Source organism: Chlorocebus sabaeus, chromosome 8 (genome assembly GCF_047675955.1).
Source record: "Chlorocebus sabaeus isolate Y175 chromosome 8, mChlSab1.0.hap1, whole genome shotgun sequence".
In the NCBI taxonomy this organism is placed as follows: domain Eukaryota; kingdom Metazoa; phylum Chordata; class Mammalia; order Primates; family Cercopithecidae; genus Chlorocebus; species Chlorocebus sabaeus.
In genome coordinates this window covers 39,404,908-39,431,124 of record NC_132911.1, presented here as the reverse complement: position 1 = coordinate 39,431,124, position 26,217 = coordinate 39,404,908, and the positions used below count along the sequence as shown (strand labels likewise).

The 26,217-nt window shown below is 34.0% G+C and overlaps 1 protein-coding gene across 3 annotated transcripts in view; it reads right to left on the bottom strand.

Moving 5' to 3' along the window:
• LOC103215664 (disintegrin and metalloproteinase domain-containing protein 18) overlaps positions 1–26,217 on the bottom strand; it is a 147,249-nt gene that overhangs the window by 81,105 nt on the left and 39,927 nt on the right. For 2 of the 3 annotated variants that reach the window (XM_037983546.2, XM_007962251.3), the window contains exons 7-12: positions 22,323–22,388; positions 17,091–17,162; positions 16,724–16,890; positions 15,904–15,985; positions 8,886–9,022; positions 6,605–6,788 (exon numbers count right to left, since the gene is read on the bottom strand). In XM_037983546.2, the coding sequence (XP_037839474.2) occupies positions 6,605–6,788; positions 8,886–9,022; positions 15,904–15,985; positions 16,724–16,890; positions 17,091–17,162; positions 22,323–22,388 (708 nt within the window). The remainder of the gene's footprint in view (positions 1–6,604; positions 6,789–8,885; positions 9,023–15,903; positions 15,986–16,723; positions 16,891–17,090; positions 17,163–22,322; positions 22,389–26,217) is intronic. The other variant, XM_037983547.2, reaches the window with a different exon arrangement.

Below are 26,217 nucleotides of genomic sequence, written 5' to 3'. Positions count from 1 at the left end.
TATTTATGTAGGTCTATTCTAAGTTCCATTCTGTTTCATTTGTCTGTGTCTGTCTAAGCACATATACCATACTGCTTTAATAACTATAATTTTATAATGAAAATAGATTTCTGAAAATTTCAGTGGACCAAATTTGTTCTTTTTCAAGATCACTTTGGCTAGCTTTGTGCCTTTCATGTTTCCATTTAAACTTTAAAATCAGTTTGTCTATTTACACACACCAACACATACACAAACACAATTCCTGCTAGCATATGAATTGGAATTGCACTTGAGGATGATGAATTTGGACCAAAAACTACATCTTAGCAATATTAGTCTCTCTAATTTTAAAACATGACATATCCTTGCATTGATTAAGTACTTCCATAATTTTTCTCCTAATGATTGGCAGTGTTATATTTAGTAGTCTTATACATGTTTTATTATATATATTCCTAAGTATTTTATGTTCCTGGGTATTATTGTAGATATTGTTATTTTAAAATTTTTTCTTCTAATCATTTATAAAGAAGTATTTGATTTTTATGAATTGACTATGTAACAAGTGACCTTGATAAATTCATTTATACATGCAAATAATTTATTTCTAGATTATTCTGGGTTTTATGTACACAATGATATGATTATAAATAAAGAAAGTTAAATTTCCTCTCTTCCAACTATTATGCATTTTCTTTTTGTTGCTTTGGTGGCTAGTTTATCACATTCAATAATAAGTGTGAAAGATGATAACACATCTTTCACTGTCTCATTTCTGACCTCTGGGTTGTTCAACTATTATGTGTGATGTTAACTGTAGATTTTATAGATACACTTTCTTAAATATAATGAATTTCCCTCTTGTACCTTTTTCTCAAAATTTATTATCTATCCATTGAGATGATCACTTTTTTTACATTCTGTAAATAAACCACAATATTCCCAACAATAGAACATAATGTTACTGTTTATGTATATGTTGTATCATTATTTTCAATTTGTTAATCATTTAGTGAAGATTTTGTGTTCATGAGAAATACGGATATATCCAACAACATACATTGGGAAAAGAACAGTCTCTTTAATAAATGGTACTGGGAAAATGAACTATCTATATGCAAGAGAGTGAAACTAGATCTCCATCTTTCATCATTTACAAAACTTAACTATAAGTGAGTTAATACCTGAAAACATGAAACTAGTAGAAGAACACATTGTGGAAACACTACAGGAAATTGGTCTGGAGTAAGGTTTTTTTAAGCAAGACTAAAAGCAGAAGGAACAAAAGTAAAAATGGATGGGATTACATCAAGCTAAAAAGCTTCTGTACAGCAAATGAAACAATTAACAGAGTGAAGACACAACCTAAAGAATGGGAGAAAATATTTGCCAATTACACATTTGATAATAGCTTAATATAAAAGTATATAAGGAACTCAAACAACTGAATAGCAAAAACCAAATAATCCAATTTAAAAATGGACAAAAAGCTCCTGCACTTCTCAAAGTAATTCATTCAAATGACAACAGATATATGGATAAAATGTTCATCAGTTATCATCAGGGACATACAAATCAAACCCACAATGAGATATCATCTCATCCCAGTTAGAATGGCTATTATCAAAACAACAAAAAATAACAAATGCTAATGTGGATGCCGAGAAAGGGAAACACTCGCACACTGTTAATGGAAATCCAAAATATTATAGTCATTATGGAAAGCAGTATGAAGCTTCCTCAACAAACAAAAAATAGAACTGCCACATGACCCAGCAGTCCCACTGCTGGGTATACATCCAAAAAAGAGGAAATCAGTATATTGAAAAGATATCTGCACGCTCATGTCTATTGCAGCACTGTTTACAATAGCCAAGGTGTGGAATCAACCTGAGCCCATCAACAAATGAAAGGATAAAGAGAATGTGGTTTATATACACAATAGAATATTATTCAGCCATAAAAAGAATGAAATCCTGTCAGTGGCAGCAACATGGATGTAACTGGAGGACATTATCTTAAGTGAAATAAGTCAGACACAGGAAGGCAAATATCACATGTTCTTAATCATGTGTGGAAGCCAATAAAGTGGGTCTCACGGAGGCAGAGAGTAGAATGGTTGTTACCAGAGGCTGGGAAGGAAAATGGGATGAATAGAAGTTGGTTAATGGGTATAGAAATACAATTAAATAGAAAACATAAGTTCTAGTGTCCAGTAGCACAATAAGTAAATTACAGTTTAAAATTACTTATTGCATATTTTAAAATAGCTAGAATTGTAATGTTCCCAACACAAATAAAAGATATCCCAGTTACTCTGATTTGAACATTTCACATTGTATACATGTATCAAAATATAACATGTACCCCCAAAATATGTACAACTATGATGTATCAATTAAAAACACATAAAAACTATTATTGAAATATCTTCATCAGATTTTTGCATCAAGATTATTTTATCCTCAAAGATGTTAGGGCATATTAGGTTTTTTCCTAAGACTAAAATCAGTAGAATTCCTTAACTTTTAAATAATTACTTGTAGAGTCATGTGGTATGAACTTCTCTCTGATGAGAGGTTGTGAAATATAGATATGATTTCCTTTAAGGCTATTTATTCCCTTTTTAAATATCGATTCGTGTTAATGTTTATAAATACAATTTTAGAATAATTTGTCCATTTTATCTGATTGTTGTTTACTTATATGATGTGTGTGATATTATCTTACCATTTTTTAATATCTGTATAAGATCTTTAGTTATATTTCAACTTTAATGACCATTATTGTTGATTTTTTTTAAAAATACATTTTTAAAAATGAAAAACAAAAATTTATATATTAATGATATACAGCACAATGTTTTGATACATGCATACATTCTAAAATGGCTAAACCAAGCTAACACACCCATGCATTACCACACAAACTTGTGATTACTTTGTGGTGAAAACACTTAAAATCTACTTTCTTAGCAATTTTCAAGTATACAATCCATCTTTATTAACCATAGTCGCCATGAACTTATGCCTCCTATCTCATTTAAATTCTGTATCCTTTGACCACGGTCACCCCAGTTTCCCACCCCCAGCCCCTGGTAGCACCATTCTACTCCTGGCTGGTATATGTTTCACATTTTTAGATTCCACAATAAGTGAGAAGATGATGTATTTGTCTTTCTACGCCTGCCTTATTTCACTTAACATATGTCCTCCAGTTTTATCCATGTCACCAACTGCAGGATTTTCTTCTTTTAAGAAAGGCTGAGTAGTATTCCATTGTGTATCTCTACCAGATTTTTAATCCATTTATTCACTGATAGACACTTAGGTTCATTCCTTGGCTATTGTAGATGAGGCTGAAATTAAAATGGGAGTGCAGACATCTCTTCAACATACTGCTATTATTTCCTTTGAATATATACCCAGTAATGGGATCACTGGATTATATGAAGTTTTAATTTTTTTATGAATCTCCATACTGTTTTTGTAATGGCTGTACTAATTTATATTTCCCTCATAGCATGCAAGGGTTTTCTTTACTCCACACCCTTACCAACATCTGTTATCAGTCATCTATTTTGATGATAGTATTCTGACAGATGTGAGGTAATCTGATTTTAATTTGAATTACTCAGATTATTAGTGATTTTGAGCATAGTTTCATATACCTTTCATCCATTTGTATGTCTTATTTTGAGAAATGTCTATTGAGGTCCTTTGCCCATTTTTAACTGGATTGTTTTCCTGCTACTGAGTGGTTGAAGTTCCTTATGTATTTTTATATTAACCTGTTATTAGATGTATAGTTTGCAAATATTTCCTCCAATTCCTTAAGTTCTCCCTTTAATCTGTTGACTGTTTCCTTTGTTGTGTAGAAGCTTTTTAGTTAGATATAATTCCATTTCTCTATTTTTGTTTTTGTCGTCTGTGTTTTTGGTGCCATATTTATGAATCATTGCCAGATCCAATGTTGTGGAGCTTTTTCCTATATTTTCTTCTAATAATTTTATAGTTTCAGGTCTTAGTTTTAAATCTTTAGTCCGTTTTGCATTGGTTTTTTATATTTTGTGAGACAAGGGTCTAAATTTATTCTTCTACATGTGAATATACAGTTAGTAAACTGGATAGTTAGTAGACATCCTTTATTGTCACAAATCAATTGACTATAAATGTGTCAATTCATTTTGGTGCTCTATACTCTGTTTCATTGGTCTATGTGTTTTTATGTCATTATCATGCTGTTTTGATTACCACAGCTTTGTAGGATATTTTGAAGTCAGGTATTGTGATGCCTCTGACTTTGCTCTTTTCACCCAGAATTGCTTAGGTTTTAAGGTCTTATGGGGTTTCTTATGAATTTGAGAATTGTTTTTCCATTTTCGTGCAAAATGTTACTGGAACTTTGATAGAGATTACATTGAATCTGTAGATCACTTTAACCACTATAGATATTTCAACAATATTAACTTTTCCAGTTCTTGAACATGGTTTATCTTTCCATTTATCTGTTTCCTTTCATTCCTGCAACAATGCTTTGTAGTTTTCAGTATACAGATCTTTCATCTCCCTGGTTAAATTTATTCCCAAGTATTTATTTTTTGTAGATATTCTAAATGAGACTGTGTTCTTGATTTCTTTTTCATACGGTTTGTTGTTAGTGTAGGAAGAGCTACTGATTTTTGTATATTGATTTCGTATCCTGCAACTTTACTGAATTTATTTATTAGTTCTAATTTTTTATTGGACACTAGGGTTTTCTATAAATATGATCAAGTCATCTGCAGAGACAATTTAACTTCTTTTCTGAGCTTGATACCTTTTATTTCTTAGTCTTGCATAAGAAATTTTTTCTTCACTGCTGTTAGTAGAAACATATAACTTTATTTATTTTACAGAAAGTCTACAGTTGGTTTTCAAAGTGACTGGATATAGAATCTGTGATAACTGTAATGGTGTTTCAGGCCCTCTGATGTCGGGGTGTTATAACAGATTCTGTATAGAGTATTTCTGAAATGTCTTGGTTTTCATTTCAATTAACTTTCATATAGTTCAAATTACTCTCTAAATTCCCTTTTGATTAACAAACATTTTCTGTAAAAAATCAAATAGTTTTTTCAGACTTACTTGTCATATAGTATCTGTTGCAACTATTTACCTCTGCTATTATAGCACAAAAGCAGCCATGGACAACATTCAAACACATGGGCATGGCTGTATTTCAATAAAATTTCATTTACAAGAAGAGGCAAGCAGCAGCTGGATTTAACCAACTGGCCACAGTTAAAGAACTCTGATGTAGAAAATGTCTCAGAGAATTCCCTCACAAGGAGAAAGGAATCTGGGACTGACCATCATAATTATCTGATGCCTGATCATTGGTTTCCAAGCACATTGAGCTCACCGTGCTAATGGATGCACATACCACTGAGGTAACAGGAGGCACACTCCAGCAGAAAGTCTCTGATACTTGAAACATCAAGTACTGCTGGAACAGCAAATATAAAGGGAATACTGATGGGACACTGGCTATATCTGCTCTTCATGTCAATCTGCCTACATTCTATAGTTGTAGAAATCCAAAATGTGAAGACCTAGACCCAGATTGTGTTGCTTTATTTTATGCTTCATAAAAAATAGCTAGTATTTATTGGCAAGTAAATGATACCATATTTGGGGGTAGGAGACGGCAAGATGAGCACAGTACAGCTTACCAGAAAACTAAGATAGCATGGGAAAATATGAGATAATTGGAAACTGGTGTATATATATATACATGTATGTGTGTGTGCTATGTATGTACTACATATGTTTAAGTGTGATATATGTGTGTGTATATACACATATATAGACACACACAGACTCTTACATATAGGCTTTACCTTGTGAAATATAGGATGACTTAAGAGAAATTGAGAAAATTTAACAGTGGGTTAAAATGTGGTGACAGTTGTTTATGTAGGGAGGAGGAATTCATGTAACTGTTGGGGGATAAATCATGAAGAAACTTTATTGAAATAGAGACAAATTGTTAAATATTATGGGACAATAATTAAAGTGGGTTAAGTATGTCATCTCACCTGTTGAAAATAATGTTCGTTGAACATTTGATTGATGAAATTATAATCAGGTGTATACATATATTTTTAAATGAATAAATAAAACAAATTTTGGTCATTCAAAAATTTGTAAATGCAGGAATGCCTGAGAAGGATTTAAAAACCTCATTACAATGTTTAGCAGTTCTTGCAAGAACAAGAGATACGGCAAAATTTGAACCAAATTTAGTAGAAGTTTGTAGAGAAAATAGAGAATGAAGCTAAATGAGTTAGGAACTGAGATGTGGATAATAAAAAGGACCTTATTTAGCCAATATATTCAAAATCAATCTGCTGGCATGATTGGAAACAGATATGCAAACCTAGTGTTAACGACAGACTTGCCTTCTCAATTTAAGAAGTGTGGGAATGTGATTTATACATCTTAACTCATCCTCTTTCTCATATTTCAGTTATAAATTAATGGCATAGTTGCATATATCATTATATATACCATGACAAACATGTTTTATGTTTTATCAGAAACATAAAAACTGTGCTCGCGTTTCAATCTTTGTTACTCACCTTTTTATTACCACAGTCACATTCTTCATTGGATTCCAAAATCCCATTACCACACACTGGTTGATTTTGATGTAATGGTTGCAAATTTGAAAGCTTCTGAAGGCATTTAGCCTCAAATTTTGAAACAAAGTATCTATAGTCGTGCATGCTGCAGTTGCTAAAAATCTTTATACCTCTGGCACTCCTAAAATAAAATAATATTCCTCAGGCAAATAAACCTTGCTAATAAAACCACATCTAAACAACACTCCATACATAATCATATAAATCACAAGATGGCCACCCCAAAATCTATACCTTAGCAGAGATTAAACCAACGATAATTCAATTTTAATATTGCTTATCTTTAACATTCTCTTTAAAAACTGCATTGAAAACCTATTTTCAGCGGGGCGCAGTGGCTCACGCCTGTAATCCCAGCACTTTGGGAGGCCAAGGCAGGCGGATCACGAGGTCAGGAGATCGAGACTATCCTGGCTAACATGGTGAAACCCCGTCTCTACTAAAAATGCAAAAAATTAGCCAGGCCTAGTGGCGGGCGCCTGTAGCCCCAGCTACTCGGGAGGATGAGGCAGGAGAATGGCGTGAACCAGGGAGGTGGAGCTTGCAGTGAGCTAAGATGGTGCCACTGCACTCCAGAGCGACAGAGCGAAACTCTGTCTCAAAACAAACAAACAAACAAGCAAACAAACTAAAAACGTATTTTCTCATCAAAGTAATGCGATAAGGTATGGTGGTTAAATCTATGTATCCATGTATCTATGCATTTACATATCTCTATATCTAACCATCTATCTATTGTTCCCGCTACATAGTGTTCTCTTCTGTTACACAGTTCAAGCTTTCTTCCTTCATTTCAGTCAGATGTCTGCTCAAGTGTTACCTCCCAGAGAGATCTTTCTTGACAACACTATCTTAAATTGTGCCCCCTCTTCATTCTCCTTCCACTTTCAATATTTGTCTATATAGCACTTTTGCATTATGTAAAAATGTTTCGTTAGTTTTAATTTTCAAAATTTCATCTCATATTACCTAAATTTCACACTAAAGTTTACGTCCTGGGGAGATCTTTATTTATATGTTCACAGGTATATTTCCACTAGTATGTCTAGGAGAAATGTCTAATAGATGTACAACAGACATTTCAAATATACCGTATGTGGTATTGAACTACTTATCACAACCATGTCTGTTCTCAGTTGCTGACTACTCCATTCTTTCAGGGGCTAAGGCTCATAACATTGGTGTGACCCTGGACTCTGTTCTTTCTCTCACAATCCATACCCAACACAAATACACATCTACACTAGAATAGAACATAATGAATGAACAATTTTTATTTTGGCTACTTGTTAAAGTGATAATATTTTGGATCTACTGGGTTACATAAAATATATCATTAAAATATATTACTGCAATTAATTTCACCTTGTCAAAGCTTCTAGAAAATTTAAAATTACATATGTGACTCATATTTTATTTCTATTGGACAGCACCATGTTAGACAATCATTTATTAGACGGCACTATAGCACTATGTTAGACAATCATGTCTCAGATAGCAAATACTTAAACTGCAAAATCTGAGATGACAGGGGTTCTGGGTAGTCCTTTAAGCCTCCAAGGAAATCAATGTATAACTTCTAAAGTTTCAGAGTTGGAAGTTTAAGAGCAAAAAGAAATGCTTTCGCTTGTATTAACACCCATTTGTTGTGGAACAACTATGAAAAAGTAAGAGAAATATTACACAGAATAATGTTACTTAATCAAATTGTCTCTACTATTTTAAAATACTTTGTTTTAATAGGAATAAGTATTACCATACCTTTGCAAGACACTCATGCAAAAAGCTACAAATACTGGGCACTAAAATCTCTTCACACAAAATTAGGGGATAAATGGATAGGGACTCAGAAGATATCTTCTACTTGGACCATATAATTTCTAACTGAAAATTGAAAGTATTGTTTACAAAATAAGACTTTTGTTTAAGATGGGTACAAAGCAATCAAGTTTTTAAACCTCTGCTTAAAAGTTGGGTATGACAAGAAAGAATATGAATGCGATGTCAGTGATGTGTATGTGTGTGCACAGATGTAGATATAGATCAATCTATAGCATATGTCCCTAAGTATAGAGAATTTTTGTGTGATAACTTTTCAAGCATGATATACCTTTCTAGCCATCGATGTGGTGTGGAATATAAAAGTTTAAAAACTTTATCACATTTTGGAAACAACCTTATAAAAATATAAGTGAAAGTAATTAAGAAAACATCTTACACTGCTTCATGATTCATGATGCATGTAGCTCTCAGACAGAAACACTGAGTGATGTCATCATATGTTAATCCTACATTAAGGCCAAGCAGTTGAGCTATAATAACCGAAAATCCCTCCAAATCTATTGCATCTGGATACTAAAATAAAGACATTAAAGAGAAAACTATTATGTGTGAAAACAAAAGCAAGTAATAACTTGAAATATTTTTACTCCTATCTTATTTTCTATTTTAATACTTTTTATATTGCACATACTTCACAAAAATTATTTTGGTATGCCATTTATTTATCTGCCATAATTTACTGATTAAGAAGCATGATACAAGTAATCAAACTATGATAGTCTCTGATTTTAAATTTTGCATGCCAAAATTCTAGAGCTTTGAACAGGTGGTATTTCTGATACAATAAAACACATTTATTCCACTTTCTCATTAAATCAGTTCATCTAATGAATAGATTCAGAGTACTCATGTGTCAGGCATTATGATAGATGGTAGGAATATAATGGCATGTATGAAAGAAAAGGACTTTGTTCACATCTATAGCTTATATTATAGAAAGACAGATAATTAACAGTTATCTGCAATAAACTTTCTATATAAAAATAGACTGTTACACATGCTTTTAAGTAAATAAAGTACTACAGTAGAAAATTTTATGGAGGAGTATAAAATAAGGCAGTTAACTACGGTAGTTAGAAAATCTTCTTTGTGAAATTTATATTTAGGCTGAGATATAAAGTATGGGAAATGACCCAACATTATGTATATGTATAGGGGGCTTGAATGGGGACCTACCGGAAAGTTATGTATAATGATTAAAGTGAAGAAATGACAGGACAGAAGCCAGAGATTCAGACACAATCACAGTGAAGAAATTTGGGCCGGGGCAGTGGCTTGGGCCTGTAATCTCAGCATTTTGGGAAGCCAAGGCAGAAGGATTGCTTGAGGCCAGGAATTCAAGACCAGCCTGGGCAACACAGTGAGACTCCGTCTCTACAAAAAAAAAAAAAAAAGTAAAATAGCCGGCAAGGCGATGCACACTTGCAGTCCCAGTTATTCGGGAGAAGGCAGGAGAATGACTTGAGCCCAGGGGTTTGGGGTTGCAGTGAGCTGACTGCACCACTGTACGCCAGCCTGGGCTACAGAGTGAGACCCTGTCTCAAAGACCAAAAAAAACAAAAAATAAATTTGAAGTGAGAAGATATTTAAAAATGCTTGCTAACGGTGTGGACTCGAAGTGTTTTTCATATTATTTATCTTTGATATTTATTTAAATCATGATATATTTCTTAACTCTTTAAGCATTACAAACAAAAATCTGAGAACATATCTAATTTTTCTGTATCAATTTAAATGTGTAACTAGAAAATTTGTGTAATGCACAGCTAAAAGAAAAAAAATTGTGTATATGTTTGTATGTATGTGACTGAAAACACAGAATTGGCAGATGAAAAAATAAATAAGTATCCTTTCCTATTATCCTGTAATAAATATGTTTAAAAGTTACAGTGTCAGAATTTGAAAGAAGTTAAAGCCAGAACAGAATATGAAGAATGATATCTAGGCTGACCATCATGTTTTGGGGCAAAATATAAAAACCAAAAGCTAGACTTTTGATACTAGGTCAGAGAGGGAAATATGGTCTTGTACTTCCAGTATAAATGGTGCTCTTATAAAAAGAAGATATTTAGATACTGTGACAGAGACACAGGAAGAACTTCATGTGAACAGAAAGGCAAATATTGGGGTAATGCATCCATAAGCCAAGAAATACCAAAGACTTCTGGCAAACCACCAGAAGCTAGGGCAAAGGCAGAGAAGAGATTGTTTTCCACAGTCCTTAAGAGAAGTCACTTTGTTCATATTGATTTCAGAATTCCATTTTATCCAGAACTGTGAAGCAATACATTTCTGTTGATTAAGTGCTCAGTTTGCAGTATTTTGTTATGGCAGCCCTGGAAATCTAATACAGATCCCCTAATATATCATAACCCAAAGTAATATATCTTAAAAGTGCCCAGGAATGGGGGAGGCACATTACATAGTGAGGAAAAGGTAAGAATTACAGAAAAATTGTCATCAGAACAGTGCAAAAGAGTAAACAGGAAGAATATCTCCTTAAAAGTGGCACTAGATAAGGATGCCCTCTCTCACCACTCCTATTCAACATACTATTGAAAGTTCTAGTAAGGCAATCAGGCAAGAGAAAGAAGGCATCCAAAGAGGAAGTCAAACTATCCCTGTTTGCAGATAACATGATACTATCTCTAGAAACCCCACAATCTCATCCCAAATGCTTCTTAAACTGATAAACAATTTCAGCAAAGTCTTAGAATACAAAAGCATATGCAAAAATCACTAGTATTCCTATACACCAACAACAGCCAAGTCAAGAGTCAAGTCATAAATGGACTCACATTCACAACTGTCATGAAAAGAAAAAAAATACCTAGGATTCAGCTAACTAGGGAGGTGAAAGATCTCTACAAGGAGAACCACAAACCACTGTTCAAAGAAATCAGAGATGATAAAAAACAAATGGAAAAACATCCCATGCTCATGGACAGAAAGAATCAATATTGTTAAAATGGTCACGCTGCCCAAAGCAGTTTATAGATTCAGTACTATTTCTGTTAAACTACCATTTACGTTCTTCACAGAACTAGAGAAAAGTATCTTAAAATGCATATGGAACCATAAAAGGACTGAATAGAAAGGCACTTGTAAGAAAAGAACAAACAAACAAAAATCAAAAACAACAAAAAACACAAAGCTGAAGGCATAATGGTTGCTACCTGACTTCAAACTATACTACAGGGCTACAGTAACCAAAGCAGCATGGTACTGATAGAAAAACAGACATCTAGACGAACGGAACAGAATAGAGATCCCAGAAATAATACCACAGACCTACAACTATCTGACCTTCAACAAACCTAACAAAAACAAGCAAAGGGGAAAGAATTCTCTATTTAATAAATGGTGCTGAGATAACTAACTAGACACAAACAGAAGAATGAAACAGGGCCCCTTCCTTACACCATATACAAAAATTAACTCAAGATGGATTAAAGACTTAAATGTAAAACCCAAAACTATAAAATCCCTGGAAGACAGAATGGTACTAGGCAGTACCATTCAGGACATAGGCAGGGGCAAAGATTTCATTATGAAGATGCCACAGCAATTGCAACAAAACCAAAAATTGACAGATGGGATCTAATTAAACTAAAGTTTCATTCATTAACTAGGAATGGATTAACAAGAAAAGGATTGCCTATTTAATAAATGGTGCTGGGAGAACTGGCTAACCATATGCAGAAGAATGAACAAACTAAAGTTTCTTACTCTGCACAGCATAAGAAACTCTCAACAGAGTAAACAATCTACAGAATGGGAGAACATGTTTGCCAACTATGCATCTGACAAAGGTTTAATATCTAGCATCTGTAGGGAACTTAAGGAAATTTACTAGAAGACAAAAACTAACAACTCCATAAAAATTGGGCAAAGGACATGAACAGGCATTTTTCAAAAGAATAAATACATGTGACCAACAATCACATGAGAAAAAGCTCAACATCACTGATCATTAGAGAAATGCAAATAAAAATCACAGTGAGACACCATCTCACACTAGTAAGAGTGGCTATTACTAAAAAGTCAAAAAATAGCAGATGCTGGCAAGGTTGTGGAGAAAGAGGAACACTTATACACTGTTGGTGGGAGTGTAAATTAGTTCAGCCATTGTGGAAAACAATATGGTGTTTCCTCAAAGACCCAAAGACAGAAATACCATTAGACCCAGCAATTTCATTACTGGGTATATACCCAAAGGAATATAAATCATTCTAAATACTATGCAGCCATAAAAAGGAATGAGATTATGTCCTTTGCAGGGACATGGATGGAGCTGGAGGTCACTATCCTTAGCAAACTAACACAGGAACAGAAAACCAAATACCACATGTTCTCACTTATAAGTGGGAACTAAATGATGAGAACATGTGGACACCTAGAATGGTGAGAACACATGGACACCTAGAACACATGGACACCTAGACACATGGGACAACACACACTGAAGCCTATCAGAGGATGGAGGGTAAGATGAGGTAGAGGATCAGAAAGAATAACTAATTGGTACTAGGCTTAATACCTGGGTGTTGAAATAATCTGTACAACAAAATATATAACAAAGCTACAGTAACCAAAACAGCATGGTACTAGTACAAGAACAGACATACAGACCAATAGAACAAAGTAGAGAACCCAGAAACAAGACCACACACCTACAACCATCTGATCTAACAAAAACAAGCAATGGGAAAAGGATTGCCTATTTAATAAATGGTGCTGGGAGAACTGGTTAGCCATATGCAGAAGAATGAAACTGGACCCCTTCCTTACACCATATACAAAAATTAACTCCAAAAAAAAAAAAAAAACAAAAACTAAAAAACCCTGAAAGAGAAGCTACGCAGTACCATTCAGGACATAGGCATGGGCAATGGTTTCATGAAAAAGATGCCAAAAGCAATTGCAACAAAATTGACAAATGGGATCTAATTAAGCTAAATAACTTTTGCACAGCAAAAAAAAAAGATCAACAGAGTAAACAGACAACCTACAGAATGGGAGAAAATTTTCTCGATCTACTCATCTGACAAAGGTCTACTATCCAGCATCTACAAGGAACATAAACAAATTTACAAGAAAAAAAAAACATTATAAAGTGGACAAAGGACAAGAACAGACATTCTTCATAAAAAAAAAATATGTGGCCAACAAACATGAAAAAAACCTCAACATCACTGGTCATTAGAGAAATGTAAATTGAAACCACAATGAGATAGCATCTTACATCAGTCAGAATGGCTATTATTAAAAAGTCAATAAACAACAGATGCTGCCGAGGTTGTGAAGAAAAAGGAATGGTTTTATCCTGTTCATGGGAGTGTAAATTAGTTCAACCATTGTGGAAGACAGTGTGGCAATTCCTCAACGACTTAGAGGCAGAAATACCATTGACTCATGAATTCCATTACTGACTATATACCTGAAGGAATATAAATCATTCTGTAATAAAGACACATGCACACATTTGTTTATGCAGCACTAGTCACAATAGCAAAGACATAGAATCAACTTAAATGGCCATCAAGATAGACTGGACAAAAAAAATGTGGTACATATACATCATGTAATACTATGCAGCCATAAAAGAAATGAGATTATGTCCTTTGCAGGGACATGGATGAAGCTGGAAGCCATTATCCTTAGCAAACTAAGGCAGGAACAAAAAATCAAATACCACATATTCTCACTTACAAGTGGGAGCTGAATAAAGAGAACACATGGACACATGGGGGGAACAACACACACTGGAGCCTACTGGAGGTTGGAGGAGTGGGAGGTGGGAAAGGATCAGGAAGAACAGCTAAAGGATGCTGAGCTTACTACCTAGGTGATGGAATGATATGTGCAGCTAACCAGCATGGCACACTTTTAACTAGGTAACAAACCTGCACATCCTGTACATGTACCCTTGAATTTAAAAGTTGAAATTTTAAAAAAATTAAAATTTTTTCTATCATTTAACTTTCACACAATTTACTTCCCATTTTTGTCAGTAAATTATAAGAGCTCATTTCTACCAAAATGAGCAAAATATGAAAGAGGGATACATACAATACAAAGGAAACCAGATTGAAAATTCTCAAACCCTGTCTATGCATCAAGTCTAATATAGATTGGTAAAACAGACAATTTCTTCAGAATGTCTCCAAGGAAGGAAAAAGAAATTTCTGAAACAAGGAGAAAACTAGAAGCAATGTATAATTTTATTAAGCAATTGTTGTGCAAATCAGTATAATGCACTTATTAAATTTAGGAAGAACGAAAAGGCACACAATAAAGGCAATGTAATCTTAGTTCATTACTTGGCTCATTAGGGAGTAAGACACAATTCAAATGAAGTATATAATTACAGAGGGGAAGTAAAAGAGTCAAAATACGGATATGATGAACTATTGGGATGTTACATTCTAACTTCAATAACAGGAAGTCAATAGATAATACTCACATTTGAATAGTGAGGGCATATTTTTTAGAAATACATAGTAAAAGAATAAATAAACTATTCCTACCCATAAAAACATAAATGATTGTTACAGGCATAATATTGAGCAAAATAGAGCAGACAAGAATACACACTGTTCTGCTTTCATAAACTTCAAAAAGAAGTAAAATTAAACAAGGGCAATGGGATTGTGGTTTCCTTTGGTATAAATAGTAGGTGGGAGGACGCATGATTCACAAGCACCTTCTGAAGTGTTGATAATATTTTATTTCTTGATCTTTGTGGTGTTTACACCTATGTATAAACTTGATAAAAATTGTGCTATATACTTTGACTTGTGGAATTTTATCTATATGCTATATTTTGTACTTCAATAAAACTTTTCTTTAAAAAGAAATTAACATGGAGTTATATGGTTACAAAGATGAAATTTTTTAATTGAGAAAGATGATTTAGGGGTTGTAGATTATGCAGGAAATATTTTTATCAATATACAAATTTTCAGTATCCCAAACCAATATATATCATTTATGCATACATATATTTATTATAATAGCATAAAGTATGTGTAAAATTGCAAGCACAAATTCATGATTTTTGCTATTTATTGAACTTGGAGGAAATATGCAGGAGGCTTTAACATTGCTCTAATGCTTTATTTATTTAAAAATCTAAAGCAAATATTCGTGTCCATTATGACCAGTTGGTGAGTGGTTACGCTAAGGTTTGTTCACATAATATTTTTTGTGTTTGAACTTTATAAATAAATAAACTTTCTGAGATTCTATTAATTTTGTCCCAACAAAATAATAATGAATATACATATTCAGAAAAGATCAAGTGATTATACACTGTTTACTTAAATTAATACTTATAAAATATAATATACAGCTTAAAAACAGTGATGTAACAAAGAATAAAAATTACGTACCATAGCAATACCTGCGTCATAGCTTTCATTGCATATGGTGCCTGGAAATGTTGCTCCCACATATTTAGGATGTTTCCTGTAACTACATTATTATAATTTTTTTTATTAACATAGTTAGGCAAAACAATTTGTAAACTTATTTATTAAATTAAACCTTCTTTACATAAAATTTTAAAAATGACTTTGCAAATATATAAAGCTTCAAACTAGGATATCTAATAAACTATACAAAATACTAAAATCATTGACTTTAATCAATTCACTTTAACACCAATGTAATTTCCTTTTGCATCTCCTAAAATGGATATAATTTTATTAGCTCAAATTTAACTCCATTTGGTTACCAAAAGTTAAAGAGAAAATAATTTTTAATTTGTGGAAGAGGCAATCTTACCACTCCTAAAGATAAGCATTTTAACATATTAAATAGTTAAAAGAAAAAACCCAAATCTCTCCTAGTAAAAAGTAGACATGAAATGTATTAATTTATCATGGATAATTTTAACTGAATAGTCTCCGTTTTTACATCATTCATAAACTAAGGATTATATGTTTTCTGTAGTAAAGTCAATATCGTAGAAGTTCATGAAATGCAGGTTTTTGAAATAATACTTATACTCCAAACTATTCTAATACAAAATTGATTATTGTTACTTTTATTGTATCTTTAAGTACACCAGTACCTCCATGGCAAAGGCTACTAATTTTTAAACACTTTCAAAGGGGCTTACGAAAAGTTGACGAACACAATAAATTCACTAAATTACCAATTTAAAATAATTATGCAGATATCTTTATTAATGTAGAACATGGTGCTTACACAAGTAAGTATGCTATGTCATGGGGCCGTAGGATGAGATAGTCCCGTTTCCACGCCAAAAATCTTTGTAATATATCATCAGCATCCCCACTGGTGGAAATCTGGTTTTCATTTGACCACAGTTCCAAGGAAGACAGTGTAACAGTCAATCTGAACTGGGTAAACATCTAAAAATAAATTTATTATACATTTTTAAAGTAACAAGTTATTACATTTAGAAGATACACTAAAAAATAAAGAAAATGTTCCAGTATTTTGAGTATTGAACTAACAAAAAGTATTGAAGTTATTCATTGGCCAAGATAGAACCGAAATTATATTAAAGAAACTTTCATGAAAATGGAAATGTGAAAAAGTAAAAACTTACAGTGTTGACAAGCCCAATAACCTGGACAATTTTTTGTGTTACAGCCATCATTTCAGATCCCATATAATCATACTGAAAAAGAAATTTTATTTTTCATAAAAGTATTATTTTGAATCATGTGAATGAAATATTTAGGCATTGTATTAGGTATTATAAGTAATCTAGAGCTGTTTTAAAGTACATGGGAGAATGTAGATTTGAGCAAATTCTACGCTATTTTACATAAGGGACTTAAGTGTCTATGGATTATATATTATGTATATACATATATATATAAAATACACACACACCCAGAAATATTATTAAGCCTTGAAAATGGTTGTCCTGTCATTTGTGAAAACATGGATGAGTCTGGAGGACATTATGCTAAGTGAAATAAGCCATACACAGAAAAGAAAATCTACATGATCTCACTTACATGTGGCATCTAAACAAAACAAAACCAATATATTCAAATACATAGAAACAAAGTGAAAAGGTAGTTGTCAACGGGCAGAGGGCAGAGTGTGGGAAGAAATGTGGAAATGGCATTCATAGGATACAAAGTGTGGGTTTTGTAGAATAAATAAATCTAGAGACCTAATGTACAATGTGAGAACTACAGTTAACAATATTGCTTTATATACTGAAAATTTGCTAAAAGAGTAGATTTTAGGTACTTTTACCACAAAAAGGTAACACTATGTATACAAAAACATCATGATGTATACATCTTAAACATATACACTTTTAAAAAGAATAAAAGGTTACAGAGAAGATATAAATTGCCAATATCAGGAATGAAAGAAGATTACAATATCAAAGGATGATAATAAAGTATGAAAATACTGATGTCAAACACTTATTACATTTTCATAAATTTGAAAATATTACTTAAAATGGCATTTGCCAAAATGGCCAAAGGTAAAGTTCAAACAATATATAATCATATAACTATTAAAGTGGATTCTATAACTTTAAACCTTCCCATAAAGAAATATCAGGTTGAGAGGACTGTAAGGGTTAATTGTTGAGCAGGTGCAGTGGCTCATGCCTATAACCCCAGCTCTTTGGGAGACTGAGGCGTGGACAACATGGTGAGACTTCGTCTCTATAAAAATTTTTTTAAAATTATCCAGGCTGGCCGGGCGCAGTGGCTCAAGCCTGTAATCCCAGCACTTTGGGAGGCCGAGACGGGCGGATCACGAGGTCAGAAGATTGAGACCATCCTGGCTAACACGGTGAAACCCCGTCTCTACTAAAAAATACAAAAAACTAGCTGGGTGAGGTGGCGGGCGCCTGTAGTCCCAGCTACTTGGGAGGCTGAGGCAGGAGAATGGCATAAAACCCGGGAGGCGGAGTTTGCAGTGAGCTGAGATCCGGCCACTGCACTCCAGCCTGGGCGACAGAGCGAGACTCCGTCTCAAAAAAAAAAAAAAAAAAAAAAAAAAAAAAAATTATCCAGGCATTGTGGTGCATGCCTGTAGTCCCAGCTACTTGGAAGAATGAGGCAGGAGGATTGGTGGAGGCCAGGAGTTCGAGATTGAGGTGAGTTATGATTTTGTCACTGCACTCCACGCTGCATGACAGAGTGAGACCCTGTCTCTCTCTCTCTCTCTCTAAAAAAAGTTAATGGTTACAGATATTTAAATAATAAGTAAAGAATAAGTAAAGGTATTTGTACAAAAATCATTCACTCAGAATGTAGGAAAAGGGCAGACACTGTAATTTGTTTTATGAAACCAACACTACTTTAACAACAGCTTAACAAGAAAAGGTCTTTTTTGGATATTCTCATCAGACATAAAATGGATTATCAATGTCACCACAAGAAAATTCAGGCAAGTCCAAACTGAGAAACATTTCTACAAAATAACTGGCATGTATTCTCCAATCGTACCAAGGTACATGAAAGACAAAGATCATAGTAATGCCACAGATTGGAGTAGAAAAAAGAGACATGTCAACTCAATGGAATGTACGATCTTATAATTGAGGACTGAATTAGGAAAAAGACATTTGTGGGAAAAATATCAAAATTTTTATAATGGTTGATAATAATGTAGAAACATAACTTTTAAGTTTTGATTATGATATTATGATTATAATAAGAGGTTAACTTAGGAGAAGTTGTGAAAAGAATCTCTTTGCTGTTTCTTAACTTTCATGTAAGTCTAAAGTTCTTTTGAAATAATAAGTTTAAAATAGTAAAATGCAGCTAAAAAGCAAAGAGGGATATCCCACCAATATCACTGGTGAACATTAGAAATGCTGATACTACAAATATACCAATTTCTAAAAGATAAAAAGAATGTGTTACAAATTCATTCTAAGAAATTTGATACTTTAGATCATTTTTTAAAATTACTTGAAAACCTATGCCTTAGTCCATTTGCCTGCTAAAAAGAATAACACACACTGGGTATTATAAAAAAGAGAAATGTATTTCTTCACATTTCTGGGAGTGGAGAAGTCCAAGAACAAGTTGCTAGCATCTGGCCTGGTGAGGGCCTTCTTGCTATATCCTCACATGGCAGAAGGCAGAAGAGCAAGCCACACAGTGCTTTTATAAGGGCCTTAATCTCATCCACAAGGGAAGAAGTTCCTCATGCACTAATCACCTCTAAATGGTCCCATTCCTTAATACCATCACCTTAGCCATTAAGTTTTAATACCTGAATTTTGGAAGGAACACATTCAAACCCTAACATTCCATCCCTAGTTTCCCAAAATTCATGTCATTATCACGTACAAAATACCTTCATCCCATCCAAATAGTCCTAAAAAATCTTAACTTGTTCTATCATCAGGTTTTAAGTCTAATTTCAAAATCTCACCTAAATATTATATGATTAAGACGCAAGGCAAGATTTATCCTGAGGCAAATTAATTTCCAGCCGTGAGTCTATGAAATCGAACAAGTTATACGCTTCCAAGATACAACGGTGGGACAGGCATAGGACAGACATTCCCACTTCAGGCAGAAGAAAGAGTCAAGAAGAAGGGAACAGCAGGTCCCAAACCAATGCAAAACCCAACAGAGCAAACAATATTAAATTTTAGGGCCTGCAAATGATCTTCTTTGACTCCATGACCCACCCATGAGACACACCGGGGTGGGATTTGAGCCCCAAAGGCTTTGCTGTGTGCAGCCCATGCTTCAGCTCTCACACATTGAAAATGCATGCACGCCGCTTTCCCAGGCTGTCATTCCTTCCTGGTGCCTCTATAGTTCTGCGGTGTTGTGGGTGGTCCAGCACCTGTGTCTCTGCTAGACATTGCCTTGGTGGGATCTCTCTGAGGCATCCTTTGAAATAGAGGTGGAGGTAGCCATGCCACCATAGCTCTTGCACTCTGTGAGCCTGGAGAGTTAGCACCAGGTGGACACAGCCAAGGTTCACAGTCTGCACCCTTTGAAATTACAGTCTGAGATGCACCTGGGCCCAGCTGAGCTACAGCCAGGGCAGCAGAGAAGTGCCTGGCTGTGATGCAAGCATCTTAGACCTGAGGTGGCCCTGGTGTGTAAGTCTCAAGGTCCTATAAGCATTCTGGCTTCTCTCTTTAACTTGTCTTGCTTACAAGTGCTAGGGATTTCCTAGCACTCTGGGCTTGTAATAGGAAGGCAGCCTTGAAGATCTCCAAAATGTCTTTGGGGTTATTCTCCTCTTGTGTTGATAAATAGCAGCTGACTTCCTCTATCCACACCAATTTTCTTTAAAGGTCACTTGACACACTCTTGCTATTCTACCATACATACTTACCCCACCCCCACTCCCGCCTCCACCGTTTTTTTTTGTTGTTGTTTGTTTTGTTTGTTTGTTTGTTTTTACAGGGCCAGGCTGAGAGTTTTTCAAATCTTTACATTCTTCTTCCCTTTTAATTATAAAATCTATATTTAAACCATTTATCTTGTCTCAAATTTTACTACAAATAAGTAGAAAAAGCCATGCAGCATCCTGAACACCTTGCTGCTTAGATTTCTTTTGCCACATACCTGAGTTCATCATTCTTAAGTTCTGCCTTCCATAAAGTTCTACGGCATGGGCTTAACTCAGCCAAGTGATTGGCCACTTTATAAGAAGAGTGGTCTTTCTCCCAGTTTCCGGTACCTTGGACTTCACTTCCATCTGAGCTCTCATAAGAATAGCCTTTACTGTCCATATTTCTACCAGCATTCTGTTCATGACCACTTAAGTAACTTCTAAAAACTGTTCATAACCACTGATCTCTAAAAAGATTCACAACTTCCCTAATTCCCTTCTCTTCTTCTGAGCACTCATCAGAATCACCCTTCATACTCCATTCGCAGTAATACAAGCTTTTTCCATTATTTACTTCAAAACAGTTCCTGCTTCAACCCATTGCCAGGTGCCAAAATTACTTCCACATTTTTAGACACTTGCTATGGCAACACCCACTCCTGATACCAACTTCTGTGTTGGTCCATTTGTGCTGCTATGACAGAATATGACAGGTAGTTTGTAAAGAATACAAATTTATTGTTCATAGTCCTAGAGGCTGAGAAGTTCGCGATCAAGGCACCACAAACTGGTCTGGTGAGGACCTCTTTGCTATGTCTTCACAGGGAGGAAAGCAGGAAGGCAAGCTACAGAATGCTTCCTGAAGGCTGTTTTATAGGAGACTTAATTCCATACATGAGGGAAGAATCTTTCATGGCAGAATTGCCTCATTCCTTAAAGCCATAACATTGGCCATTACGTTTTAATACATGAATTATGAAGGGAACACATTCAAACCATAGCAATCTAACTTGTAGAAAGTAAAACAAGTTTAAAGAACATCTAAACTTCCCTATGTATATCATATGTAAAGAAATTGAATGTGTACTTTAAAATATTTACCCAAAGAAAACTTAAGGTCTACAGGGTTTCAGAGTAAATTCTTTCAACAATATGTGGAAGGAGTCATACTCACAACATCTAAATTCTCAAAGAGACTGTAAGAAGAAGAAAGTTCGTTAACTTATTTGATGAGGCTAGGATAATCTTGATAACAAGGAGAAGGAGGGAGGGGAACAAAGGGAGAGAGTGAATGAAGGAGGGGTAGAGGAAGAAAAGGGAAGACAGAGGGGAGGGGAGGAAAAGAGAGGAGAGGAAGAAAATAGGGAGACAATGGAGGAAGGGAAAGGAGGAGGAAGAGAGAAAAGGGAGCAGACAGGAAGGCAAGAAGGAAAGTTCTTTCTTGAAAGCATACTTAGTTCCTTTTTGAAAGACCTCTTGAAAGCATACTTACCAAAGCTTTTTCCACTATAATGTATATTTCCAGATATTGGGGTAATAGTTTTGAAAGATTTTTTTTCTGGAAAACAACAACAACACGGATTTATAAAATGTTATCATGTATTGAATTTAACAGAAAAAATGGCATGTAAAGACAGCAAAAAATTGCATATAAAATTTTCATGAGGACTTAAATATAAAAATTAATTCCAACGTAGAAAATTCTACTTCAAAACATATTTCAAGCTTAAAATATTTACAATGAACCTGCTAGAGTAATGTAAGGGTCTAGTCTCTGTTAATGCTGAATGAGGAGAAAAAAACATAAACATAAAGATACACCTTCTGCTGTCTTCATCTGCTGACAAATCTACACTTTGAACATTTTTCACTGACTGTCTTATGAAGGACTAAGCAACACTAACTGTGGCATACTGAAAATTGTCCATTCATAGAGATATAGGAAATATTTGAGAACACATAGTCTATACTGAAATTCAGGTAAATACTGTGATTTGTCTGTTAATAATAATTGATGATTTATAGGTTATTATCTTAGTACAATCAATAATTATTGCATTACATCAAATGACACACAAAGCCTATGCTCTGGAACTATTGAATTATTTCTGATATTTTACATTCTGTTCTTCCCTGTGTACCCATACAATTATCGCCTATAAATCATCACTTATTACATCCTCATTGAACACTTTATTGATAATCTTACATGTGCTTTATTTCTAACAAACTGAAGTGCCTTCTCACACATAGAAACTTCGGAGAAATTTCTTCTTTGATCTAAGCATATTTACTGGCCACCAAATACAAGAGTAAAGAGGGTGTTGAATCTGCAATAGAATAGTCCGAGTTAAAATAAGTGAACAAGCAAACGAATAAGCTTACTGGATAGAGCCTCTATTTAAATAGGTTGGTTTATATTTCCATGGGAAAGTAAAGTATGCCTCATCTCATATATCTATTGTTGTTTATCTATCTATCTATTTATCTATCTATCTAATGGACCTATCAGACTATCTATTCATCATCTAAATCTATCAGTATATCATCTATCAAGACATATATGTTTGTTTATCTATCCATCTATTTATATATCTTCTCCTTGTGTATACATGTATATATGCAATTTTGTAAAAAAAGGGACTCTCATTTTTTTTCAATATTCTAAAATATGTGAGTTTTGTCTTTTAAACTTTCTGTTATTGGTATGTTTTTTGTGATCATACTATTGAATGACCATACAACTTATTGCTCAAACTGAAATAACGTTGAGTGAGAAAAGGGTGCACTAAAATAATCAAAATTATAGAATTATTAAAATCGATACTTAATGACTAAAAAGTTTAACTTTCTCAGCAGCAACCTTGCAAACAAGAAGGGGTGACATTCATCTTTAGTCTCTTTATAAAGAATAACTCTGCCAAGAATTTTGTAGCCAGCAAAACTAAGTTTTATAAATGAAGGAGAAGTAAAGTCTTTTTCAAACAAGCAAATACTATGCGAATTTGTCACTACTAGATCAGCCCTACAAGAAATGCTAAAAGGAGTTGTACCTCTTAAAACAAAATGTCAATACACACCAGAATAGGACCTCTTGAAAGCATACAATGCATAGGACCTATAAAACAATAACACAATGAAGAATACGAAGTATCTTTGTGACAATCAGCATGACTGGAGCAGTGTCTCACACCTCAATATTAATGTCGAATGTAAATGGTCTAAATACACCACTTAGAAGACACATATTGGCAGGATGGATAAAAAAATTCACAAATCAAATATCCGCTGTCTTCTAGAGACTCACCTAACATGTAAAGATTCTTATAGACTCAAGGCAAAGGGGTGGAAAAGACATTCTAGACAAATAGAAACTAAAGGCAAGCAAGAGGTGCTATTCTTAGGTAAAATAGACTTTTAAGCAAAAAGTTTTAAAAGACAAAAGGATGTTGATATGCTTTGACTGTGTCCCCATCTAAATATTGTAATAACCCCCATCTGTCAAAGGTGGGGTCAGGTGGAAATAATTGAATCATGGGTGCAGTTTCCCCCATACTGTTCTTATTGTAGTGAATAAGTCTCATGAGATCTGATGGTTTCATAAATGGGAGTTCCCTGGCCCAAGCTCTCTTGCCTGCTGACATGAAAGATGTCCCTTTGTTCTTCCTTCATCTTCTGCCATGATGTGAGGCCTCTCCAGCTATGTGGAACTGTGAATCCATTAAACCTTTTTCCTTTACAAATTACCCAGTCTCGGGTATGTCTTTATCAGCAGTGTGAGCACAAACTAATACAGATGTCATTTTATAATGATAAAAGGATCAATCCAACAAGAAGATATTACAATCCTAAATATATATGCACCTAACTTCGGTGCTCCCACATTCATAAAACAATGACTACTTGTCCTATGAAAAGAGATAGACAGCAACACAATAATAGTGGATGACTTCAACACTCCACCGACAGCACTAGACAGATTTCAAGGCAGAAAGGTAACAGAGAAACACAGGACTTAAACTGTACTCTAGAACAAATGGACCTAACACATATTTACAAACTATTCTACCCAAGAACTACATTCTTCTCATCAGCACATAGAACATTCTCCAAGACAGATAATATGATGGGCCACAAAATAAGTCTCAATACATTTTTTAAAAATCAAAATTATATCAAGTATCTTTTCAGATACAATGGAGTAAAACTAAAAATCAACTCCAAAAGGAACCCTCAAAACTATAGAAATACAATAAAATTAAACAATCTGATCCTGAATGATTTTGGGGTTAGCAATAAACTCAAGATGAAAATTTAAAAATTCTTCAAAATGAATGGTAATAATAATAGAAATTATCAAAACCTCTGGGATACAGCAAATGCAGCACTGAGAGGAAAGTTTATAGCACCAAATGCCTACATCAAAAAGTCTGAAAGACCACAAATTGACAACTTAATCTCAACCTCAAGGAACTAGAGAAATAAGAACAAACCAAACCCAAAGCTAGCAGAAGGAAAGAAATAACAAAGATCGGAGCAGATCTAAATGACATTGAAACAAAAATATTAAAATGATCAATGAAATGAAAACTTGGGTTCTTTGAAAAGATAAACAAAATTAATAGACCATTAGCTCCATTAGCCAAGAAGAGACAAGATTAAAAGAAGATTTAGAAATAAAAATGAAAGTATTACACCTGACATCACAGAAATACAAAAGATCATCCAAGACTACTACGAACACTTCTATGCATACAAACTAGAAAAATCTGGAAGAAAAGGATAAATTCCTGGAAACACACAACCCTACTAGCTTGAATCGAGATGAAATAGAAATCCTGACTAGACCAATAACCATCAGTGAGATTGAGTCAGTAATTTTAAAAACCTGCCAAAGAAAAGCCCAAGGTCACAGGAATTCACAACCAAATTCTACCAGACATTCAAACAAGAATTGATACCAATCCTACTGAAACTATTGCAAAGTATTTAGAGCACGGATGCAAAAATCCTCAACAAAATATTAGCAAATAGAATCCAATAACACATCATAAAGGTAATTCACCCATGATCAGGTTTCACCTCAGGGATGCAGGGACGGATCAATATATGCATGTCCATAAATGTGATTCACCACATAAAAATGGAAAACAATTATAATAAACTTAATAGATGATGCGGAAAAAAGCATTCAATAAAATCCAGCATCTCTTTATAACAAAAAAATTCAACAAACCAGGCATAGAAGGAACATACCTCAAAATAATAAAAACTATATATGACAAACCCACAGCGAGCATCATACTGAATGGGTAAAATGCTGAAAGCATTCCCCGAAAACTGGAAAAAGACAAAGATGGATACTTTCACTACTTCTATTCAACGTA